This window comes from Lagopus muta, chromosome 1, assembly GCF_023343835.1.
Source record: "Lagopus muta isolate bLagMut1 chromosome 1, bLagMut1 primary, whole genome shotgun sequence".
NCBI lineage: Eukaryota > Metazoa > Chordata > Aves > Galliformes > Phasianidae > Lagopus > Lagopus muta.
The window spans coordinates 168,563,265-168,574,340 of NC_064433.1; the positions used below are offsets into that span (position 1 = coordinate 168,563,265).

The following is an 11,076-nucleotide window of genomic DNA, read 5'->3' on the forward strand; positions in this document are numbered from 1 at the left end:
AAAACACTGGAAAAAAAAAAAAAGATGTCAAATATTAACAGAAGCGGAGTTAAAGCCACTTGAAGAGCATACACATTAGAATAAACTAAAATAAGGCCCAGAAACTCAGTCCCAGGGCTGTAGCCATGAGCTGCAATTAGTTTCCAACCCCAAGCCTATGAATAAGACACAAATACAAGTCAGCTGATTTGTTTAATAAGTCTACCATATTCCAAACTAACAGAAACCGACATAAGGTTGGTTAGTGAGATTGTTCATGGTCAGATAACTAAAAGGATTGTACTCAGTTTTGTTGAAATACCCCCCCCCAAAAAAAAAAAACAAAAAAAAAAGAAAATAGAAACAAAAACCAGATACTGCAGTTTAAAACTGGTTGTATACCACACTAGCTAGTTTCTGTAGTAGATATTTCCCTATTGGAACTCCTAAGTTACTTTTGATCCTTAAGCAAAGAATTAGAATATACAATTCTGATGAACTCATGGGAATTGTAACAGGAAAGAGTAAATATTAACAATATAATCACTGAGCTGTTACATGAAGTGCGTTAAGCCTAATCTGTAAGTATATAGTATTAATCAGGTTTAACATGAAGACACTGATATCGTTTAGAACCAAACAGTCCCCTTAGATTTATCACAAGAGTTTGAAAGCACGGGAAGATACAAGCTTAAAAAACAGCATATTAAAACCAGATTTCATCCTAGGCTAACCACACAAGGTTTAGATAGCTCCTCTCCTAAGGCTGCTAAAAAAACAACAACAAAAGACACCCAAGCTTTCTTAAAAATCCAATTCCTCCACCCCTCCATGTAGTGTTAGTGCCACTTTTCACTCTTCTACTTCAGCGCTTGTTTCTTCCAGTTTGTCATTCTGTTTATGGAGAAGTGCAGTTGCTTTCGATTCCAATTCCTGCAGCTGTTCAGATGAAGAGACAAGAGAATCTTTAGGAGTATCTGAAAGCTTGTACATCTTCTCCCGAATTCGTAGAGAGTACCTCAAAGGGGTTATAATCTTCAGGTCTTTAGCATCAGAATCGTTTCCATCATAGTGCATCTTCACACTTGGGAAAAGAAACAAATTACTTCGCACAGGACAGATAAGCTATCTCTCTAGTACCTAGCAGAAGCAGAACTATAATTACTCGTATCCACTCTATCTTCCCATAGCTTGAAGAAAACAGCTTCCCCATCCATACAGTTAAAGTTGGATATCCATCCTCTTTTTCAGGAAAGATTTTAGCCTTGTAAAACTCCTGAAAAGTTTCTAAAGGAAGAATCCTCCATCACTCCTTTCATCAGGAAGGAGGTTATCTTTTCACTGTCAGGGACAGCAGACAACTGCCAGGAGCCCAACTCAGCACATTGCAGAGCTGAGCACAACTTTCCCCGGTCTGTTGTCACAAAAGAAACATTGGGGCAAAAGTATAAAAAAAAAAAAAAAAAAAAAAAAACACAAACACAACAACAACAAAAAACTTCTCTGCTTCATCCCAGGACCCAGGATTACCATCCACAATTTTTGTATCAAAACGCAATTACAGGACAGTTGCTTCTTGTTTATGCCCTCTGTATTTTTTTGACATACAAACACACTCATGTTTTTCACTGAGTGGAACTGGAACAGGTTGCCCAAGGAGGCTGTGGATGCCCCATCCCTGGAGGCATTCAAGGCCAGGCTGGATGTGGCTCTGGGCAGCCTGGTCTGGTTGCTGACCCTGTGTATAGCAGGGGGTTAAAACTAGATGAGCATTGTGGCCCTTTTCAACCCAGGCCATTCTATGATTCTATGTTTGAAAGGGTAAGCAACTGTAAATACCTGATTTTCCTTGACCTAGCTCACTGTAAAACTGGTACAACTACAGGGGCTCTGAAGCTACAGTTCTTCCTCTGCCACAAAGACATTTTAGTATAGTGAGGCATCTTAAAACAAGTAGTTATTATTAAGGAATTATTTTAAAAAGACTTTTTTGAACAAAGAAAAACAACCCTAAAAGCCTTGAATACTTTTAACTGTATGTTCTCAGATGCAATGCTTCTCTCTTTCAGAGCAGCACAAACATTAGTTTTGGCTCAGACACTGCTTCTTTTCAGTAGTTACCTTAAATAACCTTACCTTTCCAAATAGGGGTTGGTAGATTCTTTAATCAGTTGTAATCCATCTGTGTCATTATCCTTCTCAGGAGAGTTAACTGTTTGAGCTGTATCTTTTACTCTGTCTTCACTCTGCTCTTTTCTTTCACACTTTTTCTTTTTTGCACGTTCTTTATTTTTGTGCTTTTTATTCTTTTTTGGCAAGATCTCTTCTTCTGGTTTAAAGACTAGGTCTGGTTCTTCTTTTTTGACCACTTCATTGCCAGTCTCTTCCTTCTTGTCATCGTTCTCTGCTTTCTGATCATCAACATCAAGATCCTTGAAGGTCTCGTGAACCTGCTCAACAGATGAATTGAGTTCTTTGCTGATTTCCAGTACCTCATTTAAATGAGTTTCTATCACAACTCCCCCTAAAAATGAAAAATGAAAGAAAGTGTAGCTGTGATTAATTACAGTTACAGAGAAGTTGAAGTTTTTGGGGGTCTCTGAAATCTTAGTTTTGCACAAGAAAGAAAAAGTTACAAAACTGAGTCCGGGCCACAACAATTTAAGTTACCAGTCATTTTATCACTTTAAGAAAACTCAGGCTAAGTACATCCTGAGAAGTCATTCCCTTCCTTCTCAGGTGCAGCAACTCTGAATAGAGTATTTCAGACAGTTTCTGAGATCAAATACTTATTGGGCTGTTCTATAGCTACTTTGCTTCAAAACTTGGAGTATTTTCACCCAGCAATATGCATCTTCTATTGAAACAGCTCATATGTGAAAGAGGCAACTGACTTACTAAATGAAAAGAATTGCTACACATTGGATTCTCAGGCTAAAAAAAAAAAGCTGGACAACATCAACTTGAGAGAGTTTAAGTAGTTTGAACACAAAAGCATCTCCAGTGATTTATTATTGAAGTATTTGTTTAATCAAGGTTGTTTTCAAATTAAGTACCAATCAAATTCCCATGAAATAATTTAATATAGGCACAAATATTTTTAAGCAATTTGTGCTGCTTGTCAAGCCAGACATTGAACCAATGTGAAACACTCGAACTTACCATCCTCAGACTTAACCAAGTTTTCAGTATTTCTGATAGCATCTATCAGCATGCGCCGTAGTTCATCTCGAGGCTAGAAAAAAGGTTTCAAATTTTGTTTTAGAAAAGCAATTCCAAAATCATATTTGAATGCATCTTATTTAGTATAAGTTACAGGGAAAGCAGTACATAACATACAGTGCGTACTTAATCATTTGATGCTTTTCAGACAAAGTAAGAAGATAGATGAATCCTGCACTTTCTGTATCCAGCTCACTACAGCCATGTTTGATTACCTCAAACGTTGCTGATATTAAAGCAAAGGAATCAAGTCCATCAGGACTGTAAAACTGAGTTCTGTTTGGGTTTTTACTGATACTAGCTTTACTACTTTATTTCTTCTCTGCAGATCATCATATGGTGCTAGGAGTCTAAACCTTATTTCTCGAAAGCAGAAAGGTATCTACAGCAATTACAAACCAAATCCAAGTTCTTGTGCTCAGACAAGTCAGGTGACCCTTCTGTCATACAAGTATTAAAATTAGAAGTAGCTGCATTTTTTTATTTTTTATTTTTTTAAATACACACCCTGCTTCCATGCCTTTTAGTCTCAAACTTCAAGACAAGTTGCTCACCATTGCTCCTGCCAAAATAGCTTCCTCATAGCCAGCCACAAGCTTTTCAGGAGGGCCCATCTGTTCAAGACGCATCCAGCAGATCCAATATTTTGCAAGCTTTTTAGCCCCAGGAATACTTTCTGTCAGTTCTTCCAACATGGCTCGTGCTTTGTTACCTTGATTTCCCTAAAGTTGAAGCAAAAAAAAAAAAAAGTTCAAGTGCAGTGAACATCCTGCAGCACCATATTTCAGCTACTTTTGACCCAAAAACCAAGAGTTTGTTGTTGTTGCTTTGAAAAGCGCCCCTGAAAGTTGAAGACAGCAAATATTTACAAGACTGAACTATGAATATGAGCTGAAGAATTCTCATTCACCTATTCTTCTCAATGAAAACCAGTTATGCTATTCCTTTTATATAGAAAACTGCATAGCCCATAGATACAGATGTGGAATTACTTCATAAAGACTTCCAGAAATCCAGGCATGTTTCTGCAAATGTGTTTTAGATTAGTTACTTCACAGCTCTTCTACTTTATGAAGTTACCATTATCATCTAATTATACTGTTTAGTTGTGCAAGTTAGTAAAGTTGAGCAACAACTAATTTCTTCAGCTGTCAGCAAAATCCTATGATATTGCTTAACTTGAGGAGCAATGAATCCCTTGCATCTGATTCATAGGTCCGATACATCCACAATACTCCCATGCTGTAGGGCTCTATGAGTAGAATTTGTAGGCAAGAGACTGAGTACCTGCTCAGCTAACTGCAGACATTCTGTAAGAGTCTTGTTGACTTTTTCACTATTTAATTCATAATCTAAGAAACCACCAGTAGAAGAGAGCTCTTCATTCTTAGGCTGTGATCCCAGAAGCACAGATATAGGCGGCCTCTTCATCACTTTCCCTCTAGATGCCCTCCATTCAGCCAGGCGAACTCTGTATGGAAGAACATTATTAGCTCTAGTTAATCAGATTTCATGATGTATTTTACAGTCAACTGACATTAATTGCAGTAAGTCTTACAAAGACAAACTTTGTGAAGAGTATCCATGTAGTCCTCTCCTTCTAAGCTTGAAAGGAATACAGTTGCCAATTAGATCTGCACCAAAATTTCAGAGCCACGTGCATCACTCCACCTACTTTAGGTATCTACCAGTTCAGAAGTCTTTGATCTCTCCCTTTCCAACAGCAGGAAGTGTGTTAGGCTCAAGACCTTGACTTTTTAATAGGATAAAGAAAAACACACTTGTGTTCATTATTCATAGCCACCTCTCTTCTATAATCCCTATCACCCAGTATAGAGCAGAAAACTAGAAGAGCACCAAGTGCAGCATAGGACAAACCTATCACACAGCTTCTAAAATTCAAAAATGAAGCTTAAGTGTAATTCAGTCTTCGTACCCATTTCAATTCCTTGGCCATAATACCTGCAATTTTTTTTTTTGTCAGTGTGACTTTTTACAAGGAGTACTATCAGTACTAAATAACTTCCCAATCATGAATCTTCATCCCATCATCTAGGATGCATTCACCAAGTTGAGAAGTACTTCATTAAGAAGTGCTCCCCTTCAGTCCATAAACATGTCTTTTTTTTTTTAAAGCACCAGCATTCCCGTGCAGTTCATTTACAGGAGTAAATGTTACGTCCTTAAAACTCTCACATCACTCAGCCTGAAAAAATGAGTGCATACAGCATTTATATTTGTAAGTGCACAGGCACAAGCCCAAACAGCTTTGCAACTAGTCAGAATCCTGGTTTCTCACTATTAAGCCCAGTTTTAGTCAATTTCAAACAACCCAGTTCTCCTACAGCAAGAACTAGATCAAGTAAGATAGCCACAGGAAGAACACAGATACCTCACAAGATCAAGCTACAGTACAGTGACTCGTTCAGTTACCTTCTCTCCTCTGCAGATTCTTTCAGAAAAAGAGACTTCTTGATACTGTTAGCTTTATAATCCTGTCCTGTCTTGCCATCAGGTACAAGAGAAAATTGCTTTGCTGGAGCTTCTGGTTTTCCATTTTCACACAGGTCCTCACATCTCTTCATTCTTAGTGTTCCATGGTCAGAATTCTTAGTAGCAGCCTTCAGTTGCTGAGGTCCCCTCTTCCCAATCACCTTTTGGGCTGTTAATTTTTTTGGTACTACCGCAGATGTTGATGGCTGTTTATTTAGGCTGGACTGGAAGTTAGGAGCAGGTTTGACAGATGGTTTGCTCTGTAACGGTGGGACACAATTAGGTTTTACAGAATTAGGATTATTTGTGACTTTCACAGTCTTCCGAACTACATTGCAGCTGCTTCCAGACAAAGATTTCACTGTTGGCTTGGTGGCAGAAATAAGAAGCTTCTCATCTGACAAAGAACTCTTCTCCCCCTCACTCTTTGGTGCTTTTCGGAAGGAGTTGATCTTGGATTGGATGACTCTGCCACGATACGTACCAAGCACTGGTTTCTTTGGCAGGCTGACATTTGAACTCTGTTTTTCTGCTGGCAGTTGTTTCTCTTTCATGGTTTTTACTTGCAGGGACTTGCTGATTAATACACGCTGAGACTTTATTTCAGTGACTTTATTCACTGAAGAGTGATCTTCAGGATTATAGCTCGTCTCCGATGCCAGTGTGATTGTAGAAGATTTCAAGATATTTTCTTCTGAAGTTCTGCTTGCTTGGTCCCATGAAAGCTCATTGGCATTCTCCTTATCTTCCTGAAACCAGAGGAATTTCCATGAAGATGTTAGATGTGCATTCATGTTGCAGGCTATTTGAGTTCCCTAGAGGCTTTTGCATATTTAAAGGAATCAATTAACAGTAAATGCCAATTTAAAGGTGATAGTATGTACAGAAGTAGCATACATATGCACATCAAGTAGAATATTTGTCAACTATTATTCCAGAACTCCTATTTGGGAATCAAATGATTGTATAAATTTTGCCTCGGGGAGTAAAAAGGGCTAGACTCCCCCTGCACAAAGAAAATTATTTTAAAAGCCACTGTCAGCTTTCCAAGTGCCTTCCAAGAAGATTTCTACAGTACAAACTTGCTTTAGGCTGCATGCAGTCAAAAGCAAATTCACAATTTGAATAACATATCACTTAATAGCAGCACAAATTCTCCTTTCACCATGCATAGCCCAGTGAATGTAGGTAGTGAGAAAAGTCTTTAAAAAGGCCATTAGGATGTGCTACCCAGATAGAAAGAACTTTTGTTATTAACGAGTTATGGATAAAAAAAAAAAAAAAATAGACCTTGTTTTATAAGGCATTCTCCCTACTACTCCCTGAAACTTTTGTCTTTACATTCTTAGTATAATCCCAGCTCAGAGGTTATGAGAAGTGAGACTAGTTCCTGGGTATTCAGCATTCTCTTCGGATTACATTAAGCCTACCAGCATTACAATAGTCAGTTGTTGGTTAGTTTAACACAAAAAAAACAAACAAGCACACTAGATGATTTCTCTATTCTGACAGAACTTGATAAGATTTTACATAGCATTCCTGAAGACTGAAAGAAAACCATACATTAACCAATCACTGAATGAAATCTTAACTAGATGTACCTCTACACCTGCAAAATTCTCATGTTCTAAAAGTTACATTTCAGGTACTTGACTTCAGTGAGCAGAACACGATAGCCACAGAAAGAGTATTTGACTATCGAAGACTTACCATTTCTGGCTTTGGAGATGCTGACAGCTTTGTTTTATCTTGTAGTTTATTGCCAGCTGCTTTCCTAGTTCTGCTACTGTATTAAGAAAAATTAAAGATTATCTTAAACAACACGAGAATACAATTCAGGCAGCAATCTACAAGTTGAACTCACACTGAAGCAATTCTGCTCAGCATGAACACTGCCTCCAGGAATGAGAAACGGTTAAGCAAGCACTGGTCATGGCACAGGCTGTAAGACATCTCCCACATCACAGGAAGCTGGCTGAGGCAGGGAAGAAAAGTTAACTGACCACTTCAGATATCATTCTTACACTTAAGGATATGTTGCACCTGATACAAAAGGTCAAGTGTCCTATACACTGCACTTGAGGGAGGAATAGCCAAAGAAGCAGAAAGCAAGGAAAAGTAAAGTAGATCAAACACTACAATAAGGCCACTAGTACAGTTAAAGTAGCCACTTCCTCCAATCCCTCTCTCCCCAAAAAGACAGCTTTCTACAACATGAAAGCACGTGCCTTTTCTTGCTACACAGAACAGGTATTTGATGGATTATATTTATTCTTGCAATTCATGTGCATTTTATATTCAAAGGTCACTCACTGTTCATCTAGATTTGTACCATCAAGACACTGTTCAACAGGATAGAAATAGGGAGCATGCCACTTCAAGTACACAAAGTGCTAAACCAGGCTTTCCATTTAGATAAGAATAAATTCCATGCTGAAATTTCCTAATTGCAAAAACATTAAAATGGCAAATCCAAAACAAACTAGGATTACAGCTAGCATCTTCTGAACTCCTTTACAACACTGTTATCTCTAAAGAAGCTATTCTTGCTTATTGCCAGGTCCTTCATAATGAATGTCCAAACTTCAGACAATAGCAGGAGAAGCATTTAAAATGAAGTAAATAACAAGCATTAGTGATCAGTGGTAGGCATCCACAGTAAGTTACGTCTATCTTCTGTCCATCACAGTTTAATTTCTGTTATAATATAGTTGCTCTTAACTGAAAGTATTAAATTGATAACTACAAAACATAATGAGATTACATCAACTGTACTGACATGTGTAACATAACCTGAGCAAAAAGAAGGGAAAAAAGTATTTGCAAAAGGAGGGCTGTAGAGGCAAACAGTGGTACCTGATATGAGAGTTTTGCAATTAAAGTACCCTCCCTTGCCTCAGTCTCCAGTGGAATGGGCAACACACTTAAATTACATCTATAAAGCAGTTGCATTTATTTAACACAAACTTTTAATAGTTGCTGTCAATAAAAGGGTGTACAAAAACCCACATGGTCACTACTAGTTGCACAGTTATCTTTTGACTGTGATTCTCCCAAGAACGGCCACTTACATCTTTCTAACCATCCATTACCAAAAGGAATACGAATAGCAGAAAATAATAATACCTGACTGATGTCTCATTTTCGTGAATGGGCATGCCAGAAAAGGTCTTTTTTCTTGATAGGTATTCTTCAACTTTTTGTCTTCTCTGTTCTAAGGGGTTTAAAAAAAAATACATTACATTGTTACGTTTTCAGTTAAACTAGTAATGCCATATTTTGCCTCTTATAAAAGAAATATAAATAGGAAAGCAACAAGACACTGTTGTACAGACATCATTGATCAGACAATTCTTTAATGCTCACAAACATCTCATTCACTAAAGAAGCCTAGCTGCAAGGAGCAGGTCAATATAACTTTATAACTATACAAAATGACTGTTTTTCTGCATTGACTACTAAGCTAAAAGAAGCCTAAACCAAACCAGTGGGAAGAATGGGAAGATATTAGGCCCTGCTTCGTCTTTTCTGAATGCTTCTCTGTAGATGCCATTAACATACCTGTTGCTGGCTTAGCAAGTCCACTTTTCACTTGTGATAGCCACTAACAGAAAAAAACAAGTGTGAAACCAACCAATCACCCACCTGTAAAATCACTTGCTTCTCTTGTGTTGTCAGCTAGGATTCTGCACAAATGTCAGACCAAAATTGGGAGTGATAATAACAGCGCAACGTGATTCTGAGGTCTTAAGCTGTGAAATCCTCTCTCCAAAAGAGACAGATTCATTCACCAGTGTAAGAAACTCACAGAAATAACAAACATCTCCTTTCCAAAGCAGGCATGAGTTCTCTCCTGAACCTCTTCATGCCTATTCTTTCATCTTTCAGATTTTGTCTTAGCCATCATCCTCGCTTTGCATTTCACAAGCTGCCACTGTGCCTCAAGTCATCACAGAATTGTAGGGGCTGGAAGGAACCTCCAGAGATCATCGTGTCCAACCCCCCTGCCAAAGCAGGTTCCCTACAGCAGGTCGCACAGGTAGGCATCCAGGCAGGTCTTGAACATCTCCAGAGAAGGAGACTCCACCACCTCCCTGGGCAGCCTGTTCCAGTGCTCCGTCACCTCACTGTAAAGAAGTTCTTGTGCACATTTGTGCAGAACTTTCTTGTCTTCTTTTCTCAAGGCTGAACAGACCCAGTTCACTCAGCCTTTCCTCATAGGAGAGATGCTCCAGGCCCTTCACCATCTTTGTGGCCCTCCACTGGACTCTTTCCAAGAGATCCCTGTCTGTTTTGTACTGGGGAGCCCAGAACTGGACGCAGTACTCCAGATGAGGCCTTACCAGGGCAGAGTAGAGGGGGAGGATCACCTCCCTCGACCTGCTGGCCACGCTCTTTTTAATGCACCCCACGATGCCATTGGCCCTCTTGGCCACAAGGGCACACTGCTGGCTCATGGCCAACCTGTCGTCCACCAGGACACCCAGGTCCCTCTCTGCAGAGCTCCTCTCCAGCAGCTCATCCCCCACCCTGTACCATCATAGAAATGTTTGAGTTGGAAGGGACACTTCCAAGGTTATATAGTACAAGTTCCCAGCAATAAACAAGGACATCTGCAGCTAGATTAGGTTGCTCAGAGCCTGGTCCAGCTCGGCTTCAAATGTCTCTGCAGACAGACATCCACCACTTCTCTGGGCAACCTGTGCCAGTGCCTAACCCCCTTTATTGTAATCACACACATGCACAACACCCTCTTCCTTATATCCAACCCAAATCTCTCCTTCACTTTGAAACCATTTCCCCTTGCCCTGTCACAGGAGGCCTGCTAAAGAGTCTGTTCCCTTCAGATACTGACAGGCCTCTCTCAGATTACCTCGAGCTCTTTTCTCTAGGCTGAAGTCCCACCACCTTGCTCCCTCGACATGCAGACACTGCTACCTTACTGAAGCTGAGGAAGTAGAAATAGCTTGAATGTTGCCTTTGAGCCCTGAACATTAATCCTCTATTAGGATCATGCACTTAATTGAACACCCTAAAATCAACACAAAGAAAAACAGAAACGCCCAAAGCGCAACGAACTCCTGACGGGCAGCGCAACCCCTGCGCTTCTCCCTGAGTTCCCCCCTCACCCAACGCTGAGGGCACGCAGCGCGGCAGGAAACCCGGCCCAGCTCGGCCCCCAGCAGCAGCCTTACCTCGGTACTCCGGCTCGGACCGGCGGCTGGTGGGGAGCTGCGGAGGGAGCCGCGCCGCCATGGCAGGACAGGCTGGGAGCGGCTGCGCCGTTTGAAATCCCCGCCGGGCTCCGCCTCTCTGATTGGCCGGCCGCGGGAATTGAACGGGCCAATGGCGCTTCCCGCACCGCGGCGAGAAAATGGCGGC

General features: G+C 40.2%; 1 protein-coding gene across 1 annotated transcript; it reads right to left on the bottom strand.

Annotated features, from left to right (window-relative positions):
• Nucleotides 1-173: 173 nt before the first annotated feature.
• On the bottom strand, nucleotides 174-11,012 carry CKAP2 (cytoskeleton associated protein 2). Its single transcript, XM_048933350.1, has 9 exons — nucleotides 10,890-11,012; nucleotides 8,821-8,908; nucleotides 7,405-7,480; nucleotides 5,635-6,443; nucleotides 4,489-4,672; nucleotides 3,756-3,923; nucleotides 3,142-3,214; nucleotides 2,116-2,503; nucleotides 174-1,063 (listed from the first exon to the last, which is right to left on the bottom strand). The coding sequence occupies exons 1-9, from the start codon at nucleotides 10,948-10,950 to the stop codon at nucleotides 832-834; spliced, it is 2,079 nt and encodes a 692-aa protein (XP_048789307.1). The 5' UTR covers nucleotides 10,951-11,012; the 3' UTR covers nucleotides 174-831.
• Between the last annotated feature and the right edge of the window lie 64 nt (nucleotides 11,013-11,076).